Genomic DNA, 22261 nt, shown 5'->3' on the forward strand with positions numbered 1-22261 from the left:
CCTTTTGTTTTACATCATCTTATTTCCCAAAGATATCTCCTCCTTTTCCCTCTTTAAGAGAGCTATCCCATGTAACAAAGAACTTAAATAAAAAAGCAACCAACACATCAACTAAGCATTATAGTCTATGCAATGCTTCACATTAATAAGGAAGGAGGTGCATTTTTTTTAATTTTGAACTTAACAAATTTCAAATAAAGCAAATATTTGCATCTACAGAATAGAACACCTGAAATAGCAAATCTCAAATACATACAGCTTACTTTATTTAAAAAATATATAATTATTTCAATCTTTAACTTTTAAAGCTTTCCTGCTTGTTTATGCTTCTGTTTAGTCTTCCTACTGTTCTCTTTTGTGCTTTAAAAAATGCTTCAATAACATTTTTAATTCCTTTTTTTCACTTTCCTTTGTGTGTGTGTGTGTATATGTATATTTGTGTGTGTGTAAACCAGAAGTGGGGAATCTGAGGCCTCGAGGCCACAGGTAGTACTCAAGCTTGGCCCTTTGACTGAATCCAAACTCCACAGGAGAAATCCAAATCCCCTTGCTCTGTGAGGTTTGGATTCAGTCAAACGACCACAGGTGGCCTCCAGGCCGCAGGTTCCTCACCCCTGGTGTAAACTCATTCTATGCTAGAACTCTTTTCCCTCACACCCATTCTTAATTAGGGAAAAACAAAAAGAAAAAATACAGAATTCTTGTAACAAATATGCAAAACAAATGGCCACATTGCCTGTGTCAGACAAGATATGCATCATCCTGCATCTTAATAGTCAGCATGCTTCCTCATCAGTCCTCCAGAATCATGGTTGGTCATTGCACAGAGCAGAGTTAAGTCCTTTTAAGTTGTTTGCCTTTACAATGTTGTTGCAATTATAGAAATTGTTCTTCTGGTTCTGTTCTTTTAGCTCTGCATAAGTTTATGACATTCTTCCCTTTCTCTGAAATCGCTCCTTTCACCAATTCTTGGGTTGCAATAATACTTAATTAATTCATAAATTATAATTGTTTAGTTATTCCCCAGTTAATGGGTATCCCTTTAGCTTCTAGTTCTTTGCTGCAAAGATGGAGTGGGTGGGAAGCTGCTGTAATTATTTTTGTACGTACAGGTCCTTTTCTTCTGCCTCTAATCTCTTTGCATATGGAACACCTTACTCCCCAAAATGTCTAGTGCAACTTGCCTCCTGGCTGTTCCATAAGAAAGATGCACCATGGCTTGGCTCTGGGCATTTTCTCTGTCTGTCTCCCATGCCAGAAACATTCTCTACCCTCCCCTTTGCCCCGCTCACAAGGGTGGAGGATGCCCTTGGTTCCACTAAGAAAGTCAGTAGACCTCCCTGGATTCCTTTAAGTCTCAGCTAAAACCTTATCTATCTATCATTTATCTATCTATTTTCTTTCTGTCATCTATTATCTATATATATGGATATGTATGTGTACATATGTGTGTATAGGTATATGTATATGTGTATGTGTGTGTGTATATATATATATATGTACTATATATATATTTTATATATGCTTGTGTATATTTGTTTGAATGTTGTCTCTCCCATTAGACCACAAGCTTCTTGAGGGCAGGAACTGTCTTTTGCCTCTTTTTGTATCCCTAGACTTATTACAGTGCCTGACACATAATAGGTGCTTAATAAATGTTTATTGATTGATTGATGTAGCTCAGTCAAAGGGTATTCACAGTTTAGTGACTTTGGAGGCATATTTCCAAATGACTTCCCAATTCCAAATGAGTTCTTATAGTACCACCAAACAGTGCATTAGTTAGCGTCCTTGTTTTCCTCATTCCTTCCAATACAGTTATTTTCCTTTTTTGTCATCTTTGACAACCTGGTGGATATGAGGTAGAACCTTAGTTTCTTCAATTTGCATGTCTCCAATGCAGCTAATGTTAGAAGGGAAATAGTTAACAGGTGAAAAAAATCTTTGTACCAAGTTTCTATGATAAAGATCTCATTTTCAACATACATAAGAAACGGATTTGAATTTATAAGAATAAGAGCCACTCCTCAATTAATAAATAGTCAAAAATATGAACAGGCAGTTCTAAAAGGAAGAAATCCAAGGTATTTGTGACATATAAAATGCCATAAAACATTGATAATTGTAGAAAAGCAAATTAAAGCAACTCTAAGGTTCTATCTACCTCCTGACAGATAAAAAAAATGGATTAAATAATCAGAATTGAGACACATAATATTGGAAATGGTGAATATGGAAATTCATTTTGCTTGCCTTTGGATATTTGTTACAAAGATTTTATTTTCCTTTTTTAAAATATGGAGATGAAGAAAAATGCTTGTTAATTAAAAAATTAATTTAAAAGTAATTTGCATTTCTCTAGTTATTGATTATTTGGGATATTTTTAATGTGATTGTTGATAACTTAGATTTCTTCTTTTAAAAATTGACTTCATGTCCTTTCACTATTTGGCTATTGGAGAATAGCTCTTGTTCTTATAAATTTAAATCAGTCCCTCATATGTCTTGGATATGAGAGATCTTTATCAGAAAAAAAACTTGCAAAAATTTTTTTCCTAGTTAATATTTCCCTCTAACTTTAACTTCATCGGTTTTGTTTATGCAAACTTATGTGATCAATATTGTCCATTTTATCTTCTGTGACCTTCTCTGTCATGAAATCTTCACCTCTGCATAGCTGTGAGAGGGTGCATTTACTCCTCTCTTTTTGGAAGCCAATCTTTGTCATTATAATTGTGTGGCATTTAGTTGTGCTAGGGAAAGGCAGCAATATTCTTTCCATTTATATTGTCATGGTCATTGTTATATATTGTTGTCTTAGTCTATGTTACTTCATTTTTAATCAATTCAAATAAGTATTCCCAGGCTTCTCTACATTACTTATATTCATCTTTTCTTACAGCAGCACAGTAATATTCTATTCCATTCATACCATGTATTGCTTAGTCATTCTTCACTTGGTGGGCACCTACAGAGATGCTTAATTCTTATTTTATTTCTATTTCCTCTACCAAGAAAAACCACCATTGCACTGGGAAATGACATAAAAGAAGACTAACAGGCAATCAATACCTATGACCTGGGAGCTCTGGATTTTGGCTATAATATTCCTAGACATTTTCATTTTGGATTTCTTTCAGAAGGTGACTAATAGATTCTTTCAATTTCTACCTTGCCCTCTGGTTCTAAGACATCAGGAAGGTTTTCTTTTATGATTTCTTCCACAATTTCCTTTTTTAACGAGATTATTAAATTAGTTGGTGAGGAGGGTGTTTTGTTTTGTTCAATCCTTTTTCATTCATGTCCAACTCTTTGTGACCCCATTGGGGGTTTTCTTGTGGTTTCCTTCTCCAGATCATTTTACAGATGAGGAACTGAGGCAAAAACAGGGTTACATGAATCACCTAGGGTCACACAGCTAGGAAGTGTCCTAGGCCAAATTTAAATTCAGCAAGTTGAGTCTTCTTGATTTCAGACTCAACATTCTATCTACTGTGCCACCTAGATGGCCCTGGATAGAGTTCACCTGAATCTTTAGGAAACCCTTTGATGGAATATCTCATATCATTCTTCTAAAGAAGATGGAAAAATGTGAATTAGACAAAAATGCAATTAGATGGATTCAAAACTGCTTGAATGACCAGTCTCAAAGAGTAGTTGTTAATAGCTCAGTGTCAATGTGGAAGAAGTCTCCATTTTTCCAATGAGGGTCAGTTGCCAACTGTGATTGGCCTTCCGGTGAAAAGCATTTTTCAGATTTACAGATGAACAAGGCGGGGAGGAATAATTAATACTCAACATGATAGTTTCAGGATCCAAAAAGATATTGATAGGTAAGATCATTGAACTGGAATTGGTAAGATAGACTTCAATAGGGATAAATGTAAAGTCTTACACTTGAATTTTTAAAAATCAGCTTTGTAAATACAAAATGAGTGTAGCATTATTAGCAATTTGAAAAAATATCTGGGAATTTTAGTTGGCTTCAAAGTACATATGAGACAGCAGTGTGATAGAAAAGCCAAAAAAAAATCATGATCCATTAGGGGAGGCATAACTTTCAAGGAATAGGGAAGTTGTAGGCCCTTGTTGCACTTTATTTGGAGAATTATATTCAGTTCTGAACATGATAGCATAGAGAAGAGGGAGAGTATCCAGAAGAAGGTTGCACTTTTAAGGATGGTGAAGAGCCCTGAGTCCTTCTTAAGTGAGGATCAGTTGTAGAAACTAGAGGTATTTAGCCTAGAGAATAAAAGACTAAAAGGCAATGGGAGGGGGGATGGGACACAATAGCTACCTTCAAATATGTGAAGCACTGTCATGTGAAAGAGGGAATAGACTTTGCTGTGACCCCAAAAAGCAGAACCAGGAGCACAGAGCATGTAGGCTTGATGTCAGGAGACCCCTCCTAGTCAAGAGTTATCCAATAGTAGAATACATTGCCTCTGGAGGTGACGAGTTTTCCTTCCTCATAGGTCTTCATATTGAAGCTGGATGACAACTTATCAGGTATGTTATGGCAGGGATATTGTTATTGCTACTATTGTTCAGTAATGTCAGAAGAGTCCTTCATGACCCCATCGGGGGTTTTCTTGGCAAAGATACTGGAGTGGTTTGCTGTTTCCTTCTTCAGCTCATTTTACAGATGAGGAAACTGAGGCAAACAGGGTTAAATGATTTGCCCAGAGTAACATAGCTAGTAAGTGTCTGAAGCCTGATTTGAACTCACAAAGATGAGTCTTCCTGACTGCAGGCTTGGCACTCTATCCACTGAACCACCTAGCTGCCCTTATGGCTGGGATACCTTTCATGTATGCATTGGTCAAGATGGACACTGAGACCCCCTTCCATCTCTAACTATCTTTCATCTCATGATACTTAATTGTCAATTCTTTGCATTTACAAAAAAAGAGAGCTGCTGTGAATATTTTGATATATGTTGGACCTTTCTGAAAACTTCCAGTTCTATACATAGAGCTCTAGTCCGTCTTGTGATTTACAGGCCTATATTACCGAATGCCCATTGAACATCTTCCATTAGAATTCCCATAATCCTTTCAAACCAAGAATGTCCAAAATGTATCTCATTATGTTTTCCCCTCTTCCTCTCCTTCTAATATCTCTTTGTATTCAGGGTACCACCCTTCCTTCCAGTTACCCACGTCTACAACTTCCAAGTCATTAACTCCTCCCTCTCCCTCCCTACTAATATCCAATCAATAACCAAATCTTGTCCATTCTACCTCAATAAGTTTCTCACATGACTGAATGAGATAAATTCTTCCCACTCTTATAATCACCCATCTTGTCCAGCCCCTCATGACCTCTTGCTGGACTACTATAGCGGTTTCCTAATTGGTCTCCTTCCTCAAGTCTCTCCCCTCTCCAATCTATCCTCCACATAGCAGCCAAAGTGATATTCCTAAAGCAAAAACTTGAATATCTCACTTACCTACTTATTGCTCCCTTTTCAAGCTTATTGCATACTCCTCTATTTTGCATCCTGTATCCTAGCTGAATTGTCCCACTTTCCATTTCCCATACATAACATTACATGTCCTGTCTTCATGCCATTACAAAGGCTATTCCTCACTCTTCCAATCCATTCTTTCTTTACTTTTACCTATTAAAATTCCTACCTGGGAGGTCTGGTGAAGTCTATGGACACCTTTTCAGAATAACGTTTTTATATGTATAACCTAAAATACATAGGATTACAAAGGAAACCAAAGTTTAATGAAAATAAAGATACAGTTTTCACTATCTAAGTTCACAGACACCTGAAATTTATCCATAGACCTCTTGAGAATGCATGGACAACATGTTAAGATAAGAACCAATTAACTGGCCAAAATGACGGATTAGGGACAGCCACCCAGCTGAACTCTCCCAACATTCTCCTCCAAACAACTTTAAAATAATGCCTCAAGTCAAGTCTTGGAATGGCAGAGCCAACAAAAGATCAGGGTAAGACATTTTTCCAGTCTAAGAAAACTTAAGAGGTTAGCAGGAGAAGTCTGTGACACCAGGTTGGAGGCCTGCCCAGAGCCCACACACACAGAATGGCAACAGAGGCTAAAGCTGTAGCTCTCAGCCCAGAGATAGTAAAAGATTTGGACAACTGGTCAGAGATTACAGGGAACCCTTTGCTGGCGCTGGGTAGAGCTGGTGCTGATTGGCAACTCTATTGCCCATATGCAGTTCTAGGTTGCAGTTCCAGGGTGGAGAGGAGCACTGATGGTCAGTCACAAGGGAACCAGGGCCCTAGTCATAGTTCCAGGGCAAAAAGAGAGTTAGCTCTTGTGGCTGCAGGGAACTAGGGGCCCCTCCTGGGCAAAGATCAGAGCATAGACCATGGAAAGCAGTGACCATACCTCTCCCAGGATCATACCACATTGAAAGCACTAAAAACCTACAGATCCCCAGAATTAGCTCTGAAAACAGCAACATGAAAAAGTCTGAAGTTGAGGACATGCCTTCCCACCCCCAGGTTAGCAGAGCCCAACTTTAACAAAGTTCAAAGGCAAGAAATAAGCTGGAAAATGAGCAAACAACAAAAAGTAATTTGACCATAAAAAACTACTATAGTAACAAGGAAGAACAAGACATAAACTCAGAAAAAGTGAGCTACCCAAAAAAAGCCTCAAAGAAAAATGCCAGTTGGACCCAAATCCAACAAGAATTCTTGGAAGAGTTAAAGAAAGTGATAAGAGTAGTAGAGGAGAAATTGGCAAAAAGAAATGAGACTTATGCAAGAAAATTATGAAAAAAAGAATTAAATTTTGGTAAAATAGGCACCAAAAATACTGAAGAAAATAAAACCTTAAAAAGCAGAATTGGTCAAATGGAAAAAAGAGGTACAAATGCTCACTGAAGAAAATAATTCCTTAAAAATTAGAATTGAGCAAATGGAAGCTTAATGACTCCATGACACATTAAGAAACAATGAAACAAAGTCAAAAGAGTGAAATAATAGAAGAAAATGTTAAGTATTTCATCAGAAAAACAACTGACCTGGAAAATAGATCAAGAAGAGATAATTCAAGAGTTATTGGACTACCTAAAAGCCATGATAGAAAAAAAAGCCTAGACTTCATATTTCAAGAAATTATCAAGGAAAACTGCCCTGATATCTTAGATACAGAGGGTAAAATAGAGATTAAAAAATCTACCAATCATTTCCTGAAAGAGATCCCAAAATGAAAACTCCTAGAAATATTATAGCCAAATTCCAGAGCTCACAGGTCAAAGAGAAAATATTCCAAGCAGCCAGAAAGAAACCATTCAAATACTATGGGGCCACAAGATTTAACAGCTTCCACGTTAAAGGGTTGGAGTGCTTACAATATGATATACTGGAAGGCAAAGAAGCTAGGATTACAACCAAGAATTACCAGTAAAACTGAATGTAATCCTTCAGGGGAGAAATGGATATTTAATGAAATAGAGGACTTCCAAGCATTCTTGGTGAAAAGACCAGAATTGAATTCAAAAATTGACATTCAAAAATGAGACTCAAGAGAAGCATGAAAGGGTAATCATAAGGAACTCAATGATTGTAAACTGTTTATATTCTTATATAAGATGATACATGTAAGTCCTAAGAACTTTATAATCATTAGAACAGTTAAAAGAGTTTTCATAGAGAGAAATCATGGGTGTGAGTCAATTTTGTTGGAATGACCTCCAAAAAATAAAAATGAAAGGGTGAGAAAGGAATGTACTGGGAGAAGGGGGAAGGAAGAGGGTGGGGAAAGTTTTCTCATGGGAGAAGTATGCAAGAAAAAGCTTTTACAATGAAAGAGAAAAGGGAGAGGAGTGGCGGGCAATGCTTGAACTTCACTCATCAGAATTCGTTCAAAGAGGGAAAAATATGTACATATTCAGTTGTGTATAGAAACATAACTTACCCAATAGGGAAATAGGAGGAAAAGAGGATAAGGAGAAGGGGGGAGGGTGTTGATAAAAGAAGAGGCATATTAAGAGAGGCAGTAATTAGAAGCAAAATAGACTTTTGAGGAGGGACAAGATAAAAAGAGAGAGAGAAAAAAATAGAAGAAAATGAGATGGAGGAAAATACGAAGTTAGTAATCATAACTGCGAATATGAATGGGATGAGCTCACCCATAAAACAAGCAGATAGCAGAATGGACTAAAAACCTGAGTCCAACAATATACCACTTAAAGAGATACACCTGAAACAGAATGACACACACAGAGTTAAAATAAAGGGTTGTATCAGACAAAGCAAAAGCCAAAAAATGGACCTGGTTAAAAGGTAATCAGGGAAACTACATAATGTGCTAATGCTAAAAGGTACTATAGATAGAAGCAATATCAAAAAATTTTATTTCCAATTTCTCTAATAAAGGTCTCATTTGACAAATATATGCTGAGTATAGAACTGGGTCAAATTTATAAAAATAAGATCCATTTCCCAATTGATAAGTGGTCAAAGGATATAAACAGGCAGTTTTCAGAAGAAGAAATCAAAGCTATTTATAGTCATATGAAAAAATGCTCTAAATCACTATTGATTAGAGAAAGGCAATTTAAAATAATTCTGAGGTACCACCTCATAGCTAACAGAAAAAAAACAAATGCTGCAGGGGATGAGGGAAAATAAGGTACACTAATGAACTGTTGGTTGAGTAGTGAACTGGTCCAACCATTCTGGAGAACAATTTGGAACCATGCCCAAAGGGCTATAAAATTGTGCATATCCTTTGATCCAGCAACACTGCTACTATAAAGATCAAAGAAAAAGGAAAAGGACCTATTTGTACAAGAATATTTATAGCAGCTTTTTGTGGTGGCAGAGAATTGGAAATTGAGGGGATACTCATCAACTGAGGAATGGCTGATCAAGTTCTGGTATATGATTTTGATGGAGTATTATTGTGCTATAAGAAATGACAAGGGAGATGGTTTCAGAAAAACATAACAAGACGTATGTGACCTAATGCAAAGTGAAATGAGAAGAAGTGGGAAATAAAGAAGTGCACAATAACAACAATGTTGTAATAATGATCAACTGTGAAAGACTTGGCTACTCTGATCAATATAGTGATCCAAGACAGTTCCAAAGGAGCCATGATGAAAAATGCTATCCACCTCTAGAGAGAGAACCAATGAACTCTGAATGCAAATTGAAATATAATTTTCTTACTTTATTTTTCTTGCTTTTTTCTGGTATAGCTAATGTAGAAGTGTGTTTTGCATGATTTCACATGTATAATTGATATCATATTGATTGTCTTCTCAATGAGTGTGGGAGAGGTAGGAGGGAGAGAGAGAATATAGAACTCAAAATTTAAAAAGAAAAGAATGTTTGAAATAAGTAATGATTTAAAAAAAGAGAATAAGAATGAGGAGACACCAAAAAAAGAACCAATGAACTACTAGACCTTTAGAACATGATGTCAGTCCCTTTACTAAAGTATGAGTAGATGTGTAGGGATAGGTTTCAATGGAACAAAGTCTTTTAGGGAGCATTAGACATCTCTTATACCCCATCTCATCAAGACTTAGCCCTAGAAATGGGACACCATCTTTTCCAGGCATCTGGAAAAGAAGAAATGGGGCCTTTCATGTGTTCATCTCTGCTTTGTTTGTCTTCTAGACGCTGCCTCAAAACATGCTGCCCAGGGATTTTTTGATTGTCTCCGAGCAGAAGTGGAAGAATTTGAAGTGATTGTCAGCACCGTGAGCCCAACTTTCATCAGATCCTACCACATGTATACGGAGACAGGGAACTGGGAAGCTTCCATCTGGAAATGTGAGATTTCTGATTTACACAGGGAATGGGTCAGAGAAAAAAGATAGTAGGGACAGATCCTGGAAAAGACCTCTTGTTAGTACTCCAGGCACATCATGACCTTTTGGAATAACCCTTTTCTGCTGAATCCACTCTTTGGGGTTGCAAATTCTATGTCACTCACCACTATTTTTTCTGTAGCAATTCCTATATCACAATACCAACATACAAGGTGCATTTCCATTGGGAAGGAATCATAACTTATAGCCCAGAATGTGTGACTCTAGAGTGGAAGACATTGGGTAGTTCCTAGTTTAATATAGGTCTAGAACCTGGAGGGTGTGGAGAGAGAACAATGGACAGATTGGATGTAAGGCAGGGGTTCTGTAAATTTTTTTTAAAGGGCATAATTGTATTTTAATATAATTAGTTTCCTTTACAACCCTATGTATTTACCTTAGGCATTTAAAAACATTTACTGAGAAGCGATCCATAAAAATCATATGGACTGCTAAGGGGATCCATAACACAGAAAAGATTAAGAAAGTTGGTTTCTGAAATGAATCCTATCTAACCTAGGTTCACGAAGTTCTTAGAAAGCTTGAGGCGCTCCAAAATCATGAGTCATGTCATGGGACATGGAGCAAGAAGGAACCTGACAATCATTTTTCAAGAGAGAAAACTGAAGTGCAGGAAGTTGACTTTACTTACCCAATGTGATAAAGCAACTGAGTGGCAGAACTGGCATTCAAGCCCAGACCTCTGAATCTTAATCCAGTCTTGTTCCACTGAAGCTTCTAGAAGGGTCTTTAAAGATACCAACTAACCCATGAGAGGTTGAAGGCCCAATGTCCTCTAGAGATGTCCCAGGCATCTGCAGTAAGATGCAGTTGTAGCATACCATGCATTCTGGTTTCTTGTGTGCCCCTCATGCTCAGAAGTGGTTAAAAGTCAGGATCCAGAATGACGCTCCCAGCTCCAGAGCTGTCTTCTCTGGCTGCCTTGAATCCTGGGATGTGAATCATAGTGATTTGTAAATTCTCTGGAATCTGGAGACAGAGCAAAGACCCAGAGCAGGTTTTCCAATTCACCAAGCATGGTACTACGATAACCACCATTAGTTTGAGGAGATGTTAGAACACAATTACAACAACTCTCTTTTCTATCCCACAACCCCCTAAGCCAGAACAAGTGAGACTGAGAAACATTAGGTAGTAATGTGGTAAAAAAAAAAAATGGGGAATGTAGGGGGGTGGGAAATCACTAGATTTGGAGTCAGGGGACTTGAGTTCAAATACTGGATTCTAATAGTTACTGCTATTGCTAACTGAAGACCCCAGGTCCTAGTCCTGCTCCTGTGACTCAGTTATTGTGAGACCTTGAGCAAATCACCTACACTCTGGGCATAAGTCATTCATCATCTTTGAAATGAGTGACCAAATCAAACTCCACCCACAGCATATCTGTCTTCCCATAGCCTCTCCAACATTGACTGTTTCCATTTTTTGTTATCTGTGCCAGTTTGCTGCTTAGAGATGTTTTAATTTGCATTTTCTTATTATTGGTTATTTCTTCTCTCTCCTTGGTCTTCCAGTCTTTTTTAGGAAGTTCGCCTATGGGGTCCATCCTGTGGAAGTAGCTGAAGAAGTGATGAAGACAATAAGACGGAAGAAGCAGGAAGTGTTCATAGCCAACCCCATCCCCAAGGCTGCCATCTACATTCGCACCTTTTTTCCAGAATTCTTTTTTGCTGTGGTGGCCTGTGGGGTCAAAGAGAAATTAAGTGTTCCAGAGGACAGGTAACATGATGATGACCAAAGGAGTCCTTTTGCCATGATGGAAATAAACTGTTTTCTTGCAGGAACTGAGTGGTCAGTTGTAACTTAGTACAGCAGTTTTCCTAAGCACAAATGCAACTTTATGTTTCTCAGCCAAAGCCTAGTAGGAGGTGCTGGCCACTGTAGGTAGAGATAGATCCAGCACCAGCAAAGAGACTATGGTTCTACTTGATTTAATTCCATAGGTTGTTGAACACAGTGCTCTACACCAAGACCAGAACCCCACCTCCTCCCCTCCACCCCCAGGCCTGATGGCTGACAACCAAAGAGATAAAAAGGTGGTTTTGGTGTACCCACTTCACAGGAAAACAAGCAATTCACTCAAGCAAGAAAATATACTGAATTCATACTAGGCAAAACTTTTTAAAAATAGCCCAAATAAGCTATCAAATTCAACAGCTTAAGGTAATGATTTCTGACCCAAATTTGCCAATATTACATAGTGCCTCCAACTAGCTTAAGATTTTTTAATAAAGTTCTCAAAAGAAAATGTAATTTATTTCACCTGAATTCAGAAAGCCTCCATTAAGGTTCCCATCTGGTGCTTCATCCTATCCATGGCAGTGACTCTAGGTTCTGGAAAACTATGCCGTGAAGCTTTGGCAGGACCTTCTAAGCTGGAAAGGCTCTGAGTGCAGACCCAGGAATGAATTGTGTTTCTGTCATCCAAGGACCAGCTAAAATGCAAAGAGCTAAATGACTGTCCAAAGGGGTCAGCCAGCAAATCAAATCAATAAGTATTTATTAAGTGCCTGCTATGTGCTAGGCACTTGTACCAATACAAGCAAAAAGAAAAACAATCCTGGCCCACAAGGAACTTTCATTTTTTTTTCCAATTTTATTTAATTTTAATTTTATTTTATTTTTATTTTCAGGTCCAAATTCTCTCCCTCTCACTCCACCCCTTACCCCACCAGTGAGAAAGCAAGAAAAACAAAACCCATTACAAACATATATAGTCAAGCAAAAGAAATACCTGCATTGGCCATGTACTCTCACCCCTACCCCATCCCCAATTAAAAAAACCCATAAGCTTTATTCTGTGCTCTTGAGTCCATCACTTCTCTCTGGAAGTGTGTAGCATGTTTCATCATGAGTCCTCTGGAATTGTCATTGATTCCAGTTTATTGATCAGAATTCATAAGTCATTCAAGAAGCTTACATTCTAATGGGGGAGAGAGATTATCTAAGAGTGAACTGAGAACCAGTGATGCAGGGGGTGGGGGAGAAGACCTATGTGGGGCCATGGAGGAAAAATCAGGAACAGAAAGGTACATTGGGGGAAGAGATTTTCCAAGGTGAATAGATAGCTGGTACATGAAAAAGTTCAAAAAGTCAAGAGCAGACTGAGAGGGGAGTAAAGGAGCGAGCAGAGGGCTAGCCTGGGCACTTTCTCAAAATAGAAGTTCTAGAAGGAACTTATGAGTCAGAATCACCACCCGATGATAAATTTTGTCAGCCACAGAAACTCTAAAAAAACTATCAGTTATGGCATGGAGGGAACAAATGATTTATAGATGGAAGGAATCCTAAAATAATTTAGTCCAGCCACGTTATTGTTATTTTATAAAGAAATTCACATTCTGGGATGTAAAATGATTTGCCTGAGATCACAGAGGTAGTAAGCAACACAAGTTTGATTTGAATCAGGTCCTCTGATACCAAATCTGTTGTTCTTTCTGTGCAGCTTTAATCACAGAGGCATGTTATAAAGACAGCTTTGACAAGGAAGGACCTAGGAACAGAGGTCCTTTTACATATGCCTGATACCACAAGTCTAGATAGATGGGTGAAATCTGGAGCCTAAAAGGAGAAAGTTGACAAAAATTATACTAGTGAACAATTTTAGTGAGCTCTGCTCTAGTGCAAAGATTATTTGTTCTCTTCTATCTTTGATAATGCCTGCTTTGTGGGAGATAGTTCTGGATCTTGGCAAAGGTGCAGAATCTTAAAAAAAGAGGTCAGAAACCTGCAATGGAACCCTTCCTCTATTGGAGCAGGACCAGAAGTGCCAGAATTTCTATATGGTTCTCATACAAGTGAACAAGTAGGGCTTTGCACCTTCCTGAAGGGTGGATCAAGAGCTTTGCAGGCCTAGCACAAAGAGAGTTCCAAAGATTAGCTGTTTCCATGGCAGTACCCACTTTTATTCATTTCCTCTATTAGGCTTGAATTATTTCTTCTCTCTGTAGCAACATATCTACCATCTAGCTGCTTACTCCCTGAAACCTCAGTAGATTGGCATCTCTCTCTCTTATTGCCAAATCCTTGGGAATTAAGCTAGCTATGCTTTGTAATTGCCTGACTGACTCAGCATCACAAAATCAAAAGGACCTCGAAGGATATCTTCATAAACCATTGCTCTACAACACAGCTGACAAATGATCATCCAGGCTTCACTTGATTACCTGTGGTGATCGGGAATCCACTCCCTCCTGAAACAGTTCATTCTACTTTGGAATAGCTCTAATTATTAGAAAGGTTTTCCCACATCAAGCCAAAATCTGCCTCCTGTCACTTCCACCTGTTGCTCCTAGAAGAAGCAAAGAAGGAGATTTGGAGGGTTTAAGATTTAAGAGTGAGACTAGGTCTGTATCCCAAAGAGATCCTAAAAAGGGAAAAGGACCTATTTATGGCAGCTCTTTTTGTGGTGACAAAGAATTGGAAATTGAGGGAATGCCCATCAATTGGGGAATGGCTGGACAAGTTGTGGCATATGAATATAATGGAATACTATTGTGCTATAAGAAATGTTGAGCAGGCAGATTTTTAGAAAAACTTGGAAAGGCTTACATGAACTGATGCTGAGTGAAGTGAGCACAATCAGGAGAACATTGTACAAAGCAATAATAGCAACATTGTGTGATGATCAACTATGGTAGACTTAACTCTTCTCAGCATTACAATAATCCAAGACAACTCCAAAAGACTCATGATAGAAAATGCTATTCACATCCACAGAAATGCAGACTGAAGCATACTATTTTCACTTGTTTTTGTTTTTTCTTCATGGTTTTTCCCTTTTGTTCTGTTTCTTCTTCCATAACGTGACTAATGTGGAAATATTTTTAACATGATTGCACATGGATAACCTATATCAGATTGTTTGCCATCTTGGGGACAGGGATGAAGGGAGGGAGGGAGGGAGGGAGGGGAGAAAAATTTGGAACTCAAAATCTTAAAAAAAAAATGAATGTTGAAAATTATCTTTACATGTAATTGGAAAAAATAAAATTCTGTTTTTAAAAAAAGAATTAAGAGTGGAGAGAAGAGTAGGACACAAGAATAAGCCAATGATCCAAGAATAAGGAGTGAAAAGAAGAGGAAAAGGAATGAAGAAGTAGAAGAAATCTAGGAGGAGGATTCAAAAAGAGGAAGGGAGATGAGGGAAGGGAGAACCCGAGCAGAAATGAGAGGAAAGGTAGGAAGATAGAAGCTTGAAGAAGACTTCAAAGAGGACAAATTCAGAAGAAAACTGAAAGAAGTGAGAGGAAGATGGAAGAAGAGAGGAGGACCTCAGCTAAAGTCAAAGAAAAAAAGTAGGTGAAGACAGAAGAGGAAGGCACCCCCACCAAAAAAAGAAAGAAAAAAAGAAATTGAAGAGGAACAACATCTCAAGAAGCCAGAGAAATGTAAGGAGGACTAGTCAATAAGACCAGTCCTTATTAGCAGAACTCTCTGTGCAGACTCAAAAGCCCCTCTCCCCCTTACAGGAGTGAAGAGATTTAAGGACAAATCAGAGGATTTAAGGAATTAAGCAGGAGCACAGAATCTCAGAGCTAAAGGGACCTCCATCTAATTCAACTCATACCTAAACAAGAGTCCCTTCTACAACATACCCAACAAGTAATCATAAAATCTTTGCTGAAGAAACTCCAAAAAGTTCTTTGCTTAAGGAACTCTATTCAACTTCTGTATAACTGTTTAGAAATATTGCCTTATGTTGAGCCTATGTTTGCCTCTTTGTGATTTGAATTTAATTCAACATTCATTAAGCACATATTATGTGCAAGGCACTGTGCTAGGCAGTGGAGATACAATCAACAACAATAACCCAAAAAGTGAAATAAATTGTCTCTGATCTCAAGGTTTTTACATGAACTTTCCTAATTCTGTCTTCTGAGGCCCTCTAAAACCAAATTCCTATTTCAGATGAAAACCCTTCAAATACTGGAAGACAGGTAAACACGTTCCCCTGAGTCTTTTCTTCTCCAGGATATACTTTACCAATTCTTTCAACCAGTTCTCAAAGCACTTTATAATCCTACTTGCTCTCCCCTAGATGTTCTCCAACTTGCCAAAGTCCCTCCTAAAATGTGGCACCTGCACAATGTTCCAAATGTGATCTGACCAGGGCAGAGTACAGCAACACTGTCAACTTAAAGATTGTAAACAATGTGATATAAAATCACATTGCTTTTTTCAGTGCCTTATCATATTGTTTGCTCTTATTGACTCTGTGGTTCATTAAAACCAGATTTTTTTTTTAACAAACATTAACCATACCTCACTCCTTGTAATTGTGAAGCTGATGGCTTAAACCCAAGTGTAGGACTTTATGTTGATCTTTATTAAATTCCGTCTTAATAGATACAAGCCAAATGTTATAGTCCAGGGAGATTTTTTTTTCCTGATCCTATTTCTAACATCCATTATATTAGCTACATTTTGAGAGAAATTTAATTATAACAATAATATAATAATAAGTCTTTGTCAAAGTCACTGATGAGAGTTAAATGGTATAGTACTGTTATATATATATATATATATATATATATATCAATGTCACGAATTCCATGAAGCCATTGTTGAATCAGGAAGAAGCTTTATTAACGACCTGGGAAAGCCGGGTGTCCCGCATATGTGAGAGCACACATGTGAGAGCACATGTATGGACAAACGCACATCTTTTTATTCCTTATTCCCCATTTGAATTGCCTCCCCCTGTCTCCCCATTCGCTGGGTACTATAGAGGTTACAGTCTAACCAAAGCACCTAATTTTCCCACGTGAGTCTCCACTTCTAATTACATCTCCCACTCCCCACAATTCGGTGACCCGGCCCTTACTTGGAGACATCCCTTTTGATGTTGATCTAAACCTTAACCTCAGAACCGGTTTTCTGCAGTTTAGTCTATTCACCACCAAGCGTGTTTTCTTATTCTAATATAACTTCCTTTGTTCAACTTCCACCTAGCCCCCAGACCGCATTCCTTTCCACTAGACTTTTTGTGGAAAAACTATTTCTCTGACTCCAACCTCTGATTGAGTGATATGCAGAAGCAACATCCATATATTCCACAGTCCCAAGGATAGAAACCTGTGTCCCTCCACTAGAACTCTCCTTCCATGTTGACATCAACCTATTGGGCCCCGCCATTCATCTAGGTCTGAATCTATGTGATCGTATCCTGTCAAGCCCATAGCACCCCATCTTGTCCACAAGCATAGCAAAAGAAATGTTATTAAATGTTTTGCTAAAACCGAGGTACAGAATTCTTCTGATCTAATAGTTTACCAATCCTATCTAAAAGGGAAATGAGGTAGTACTGTCATGACCTATTCCTGAAGAAACCATGTTTCCATTTTAGATTCTGTCTATGCTGACACAAATGCTTCCACCTTGTTTCATTTCTTAAGTTTCTTGGTTTCCTCACAAGTTTTCAATGTTACTTTCTTACATTAGCCTTTAATCTATTCTGTTGATTTTGAATAGGTAAATCCAAGCTCAAAGGGTCAGAAAAAGCAGAGCTAACAGGAAGGATGCTGTGATCCCAGGACACAGGTTGCTCACTTAGTCTGGGGTTGTCCAAAGGTGTAAGTTGAAGCCAGAAGGAAGTCAGAGACCTGAAGGTGAATATTGTTCCTGGCTGATACTTAAATCAGATTGATTTTTTCGTACCCTGTGTGAAATGGGTAGAAGTTGCTGAGAGATAGATTTTGGCTTGAAATAAGAAAGGACTTGCTGATAATTAGAGCTGTTGAAGGATTAAGTGGACTGGCTCAGAAAGTAGTAAGTCTGTCTCCAAAGGTAATCCTCTGGAAGTCTTTTTGTGAAAAAAGAATGGTCTTTTGTTGAGGATGTTTGTAGAGAAGATTCCTGTTAAGATATTCTAGAATTAAAATTGGAAAAAAGAGGGGCAGCTAGGTGGAGCAGTGGCCCTGGAGTCAGGAGGAACTGAGTTCAAATCCAGCCTCAGACACTTGACATTTACTAGCTGTATGACCCTGGGCAAGTCACTTAACCGCATTGCTTAGCCCAAAAACAAGAAGAAAAAGAAAAAGATCTTATTGACTATTTAATCCAAACTCCTTCATTTACATGTCATGAACCTAAAGCCCACAGAGAATAATTTGTCCAAAGCTATTTATCTGTAGGATCCCTTTGAAATATGAGATTCTATGATTCCCCCCTCCCCATATAATTCAACCCTTGAACTGTGGCTCTACTTATTGGTGATGGTGTAATATTCCCATCCAAGTACATTGAAACCTGAAATTGTTTCAACCTAGCAATAGAACAAGAAGAGAAGATTAGGTGCTTAGTTGGGAACTACGGTAAGGAGTAAGGAGGGACTCTCAAATTCTAGATGAATAGCATTCAGTAGCATAGAGGTAAATCAATTATTAAAAGGTGATATGGATAGCTTATATGGAATATGACTCAAAAGACATTGTAAGAGACTCAGATCAGTCCCTGAGAAGGGAAAAAGAGGTGGTTACCAAAGGCCAAGAGACAAGTTCAAGGAGTGAAATAATAGCATTTAACAAGTTACAAACAACTTTCCTCTCAAAAATGCTATGAGGTAGATAGTACAGGTATTATTTTTCTACTTTACACAAGAGAAAACTGAAGTTCACACCATCCCATCATCTTTCTCCATCATTTATTTATTTGATGACCTGCTTCATACCACTTCTCCTGCATAATTCCTTGATTGTAATGTGTTGCAGCCTGTGCGTATCCACTGCCTCACCATCGCTCTTTGTGTGACCCACAGTTTCAGTCCTTTGTGTGTGGATATGTGTCTCCCTATCTCACCCAGGCTGAAAGTTAGCAGAGACTCACATGCTGACCTCAGTATTGATTTGCATGGAAGTTTAAACTCCATTCTCCAAACAGGGCTCAGTTCGACTCTCCTTAGGCGGCCTAGTGGTCCTCTACTTCCAGAGGCTCATCACATTTGGGCTAAGACTTAGTATGGAACATTCCATTAGCTTTAGCCTGACCGTAGCTCAGAACTCCCCAACTCAAATGATCCACCAGCCTAAGCATCCCCCAGAGGCAGAGATTACAGGCATATACCACCACACCCCACTCCATAGTTTCAGTTCTTCAAAAACCGTAGCACTTCAAGATTCACAGACATGCAAGAACTTCAAAAGACTATTGATAGTAAAACCATAGGTCTTAGTTCAAGGAGACTCTTGGGGTCACTGAAAGAACTCTGCCATTTCCATTGTCCTTGGCAATTCAGCATATTATTTTCATCCTGTTTAAATCGGGGTCCAACTCACTGTCCACATGCAATATTTATCCAAGAATGTGTGTGTATACACACACACACACACACACACACACATATTCTATATGTACATGCATATATATGTGTATATATGGAATATATACATAGATGTGAAATGTATATATATTCTTGGATAGATATATGTGTAGATGGATATCGATCACATATATATAGATGGACAAGCTCTATAGGTTGTTCATTCATTCAATTGCATATTATAGTCACAATAGACATTCTTCATTCTTGGTTTACCTGTATGGATACTTAGGTCAAACTCTTTTGAATGATTATAGATCTCATTTGAAAGGTTCTGCAATCCATACAATGTCATCCACAAACAGGAACATCTGGGAGAATTCATCAGTTATAGTGAATCCTTCCATGACAGCAGTGAGCTCCTTTGACAAACATACGTCTCTCTATTTTATGCCTTCCCTGGTATTAATGATCAGAAGATCCTCAAACACTGTTATCTATTTTGTTATATCTTTCATTGCCTAACTTTAACATATGCAAGGGAGACATCTTTTGGAGGAGAACTTTAATGTGGCATGTGGTTCTATATATAACATCACTGTCAGCCACAAGGTCCTTCAGAGAAGAAGCTGAAACAATCTAATCATATCTCTCCTTTAGTGGACCTTTCTTCAATCACTGGAATTCTTCCTAGACTCATTCCTCAATGGTTAGTCTACTGCCATCCTTATACACTCTGTTACACTGGTTCTGAACCTCTACCTATCAAAGCAAAAATCTCATTCCCCATCCCAACCACCTGTTCTCTTACTCCTGTCTACCTCAAGCTAAGCCCCACCGTGCTCCACTCCAAATCTTCTTGTCCCTTCCTCCACGTGCTGTAAAATGACTCATCCATTATTTAACAACTTTTCTTTATCTGAATCTCTCCCTTTCTCACTCTTTACATGTTTAATAACTCACTGAGAGTTGTCTCTTTCCTGATGTTCCCCTGCTTCCTTGGCCATCCTTTCTAATATTCATTGCACTCTCACTCAGACTCTTAGACTCACTGGTCACGGAGTTGGGGGATGGAGGACAGAGTTTAGAATATTCTTTGCTTCCAATCATCACTTCTAGACTCTCTCTATCACTGTCACTCAGCAACTTTTCTTTTGAGGCTCATGCTAGCCAAATCTATCACTCAATCCAGATCCTAGCTATTATTTATCAACCCTTCCTCAATGAGTTCAATGCATGGTTCACAGTCTATCCATCCCAACTCCTGCCCTCACTCTAAGGGAACTCAACATACATATTAACTTAGATGGAAGCTTCAGACCAACATTGCCTCCAGCTTCCAGTCACACGCCAGAACCGTGATTCTAAGTTAGGGCTGTGGAAGAAGGCTGGGCCTGGCTTTAGGAAGCCTACTCCAAAAAAAAGCATGAGTAAAAAATATATAGATAGATAGAGCTAAATGGATACTCCCTCCCTCCCATACTGTTTGAGTCTGGGTGTTTTAAATGTATGCAACAAACTGTCAAAAATCATTCAGATGTAGGACTATAATTAAGATCATAATTAATATTTGGTGATGTAGTACAGTGGCAAAAGCACTAGTTCCCTGAGGTCAGAGGACTTGGGTTAAAATCCTACCTCTGATACCACCTGTGATCTTGGGCAAGTCACTTAATCTCCTTTGGCCTCAGTTTCTTCATTTGTAAAATGAGGATATTGGACTAGATGGCTTTTCTTGTCCCTCCTAGCTATAAATGCTATGATCCTATAATCAGAGAAATTGTAATAATTTCATACAGAAGTTTATCAGATGTAAATTGTGACCATTAAAAGGAAATCAAAAGAGCCTTGGTCAGCAAAAAAAAAATTGTTTAGTAAATGGAGAGAGATGATAGCCAAAGAAAACACTGATTTAGAATATAAATTCATTCATAAAATCTTTCAAAGAAGGATAACGTAAGGCTATTGGCAGCCCTGCCTTGTAAAACAGAGAAGGAGTAGAGGGTAAAACTAGATTGAAAAAAGTTTAACAAGAGACCCAAGTAAGTAAAGTCACCCTGAGAGCATATAAAGATGAAAATGGGAAGAAATACAAAACCAACACATACACACACACGATGTGTATGGGGTGGAAAAGATTTGCAAAGATTTTTATAACAAACCTTTTTAATAATCAATAAAAGTAGGGCCACCACACTTGGACTCTATGATCACAGTCCTGGATGTGCTCATAGAGGAGAGATAGAAATATCACTGAAGAGAACAAAGATGAGAAAATCAGATAGATTAGACCAAGTCAACAAGAATGAGTCCAATTTTAGAGATGAAATAACTGTGTGGACATTGAGGAATAAAGTCATAAAGGCAAGAAGGAAGAGTAGTATGAATGAAGGAAAGAAATAAATAAGAAAGGAAGGAAGGAAGAAGGCAGAGGAAGACACTAAAAAAGGGGAAGGGGGGAATGTCACGTACTTCTAATACCAAAAAAAAATCCAAAAAAAAAAAAGACAACTGAGAAAATTGCTACTTTCCCAACTATATAAAATGTTAATAATAATCATCTAAATGCAATTCAAAGCATCTTTGATAAGCATATTAGTAAAGAACATGCAGACTTCCAAAACTGATACTCTATGGTATATCATATTTTAACATTATATAATTGACTGAAAGATATAGAAAATAAAGATCCCATAGAGTTTATTGTTTGTTGATTTAAAAAAAAAATTGTTAGTTCAATAAAGCAAAATGCCCCCTTAACAGTATTTGCCACCACACATCAAATTATTTAAGATTACTTGAAATATATTGTAATAGGGATAATCTTTTTTTAACCAGCTCTGTCAATTTTTATATATCCGGACAATAGGTGACTCTTTCCTACAGAAAAGAAAAAGTCAGTCCTTCCAAAGATCAAATAATTCATCTTTTTAAATTTTTTTAATTTATGGAATTAAATAAGCATTTCCATAATATAGTATATAAAAAAAAGATGATTGCAGGATCTTATTATGAATAAATTTCCAATTAAACCTGTAGATAGCTTATTTGTGCATAGTTGTTTGCATGTTGCCTCCCCTGTTAGATTGTGAATTCCTTGAGAGCAAGGACTGTCTTTTACCTGGAACACAGAAGGCATTTAATAAATGTTTACTGACTAATGAC

General features: G+C 37.9%; 1 protein-coding gene across 1 annotated transcript in view; it reads left to right on the top strand.

The window, feature by feature from the left end:
• The window catches only part of DHRS7C (dehydrogenase/reductase 7C), a 50381-nt gene extending 38760 nt beyond the window's left edge, over positions 1 to 11621 (top strand). Inside the window, exons 6-7 of the mRNA XM_020965992.2 lie at positions 9623 to 9778; positions 11352 to 11621. Of these exons, the coding sequence (XP_020821651.1) occupies positions 9623 to 9778; positions 11352 to 11560 (365 nt within the window). The 3' untranslated portion in view covers positions 11561 to 11621. The remainder of the gene's footprint in view (positions 1 to 9622; positions 9779 to 11351) is intronic.
• Positions 11622 to 22261: the final 10640 nt, after the last annotated feature.

The sequence above is a fragment of the Phascolarctos cinereus genome, unplaced genomic scaffold (assembly GCF_003287225.1).
Source record: "Phascolarctos cinereus isolate Bilbo 61053 unplaced genomic scaffold, phaCin_HiC Scaffold_5;HRSCAF=322, whole genome shotgun sequence".
In the NCBI taxonomy this organism is placed as follows: Eukaryota; Metazoa; Chordata; class Mammalia; order Diprotodontia; family Phascolarctidae; genus Phascolarctos; species Phascolarctos cinereus.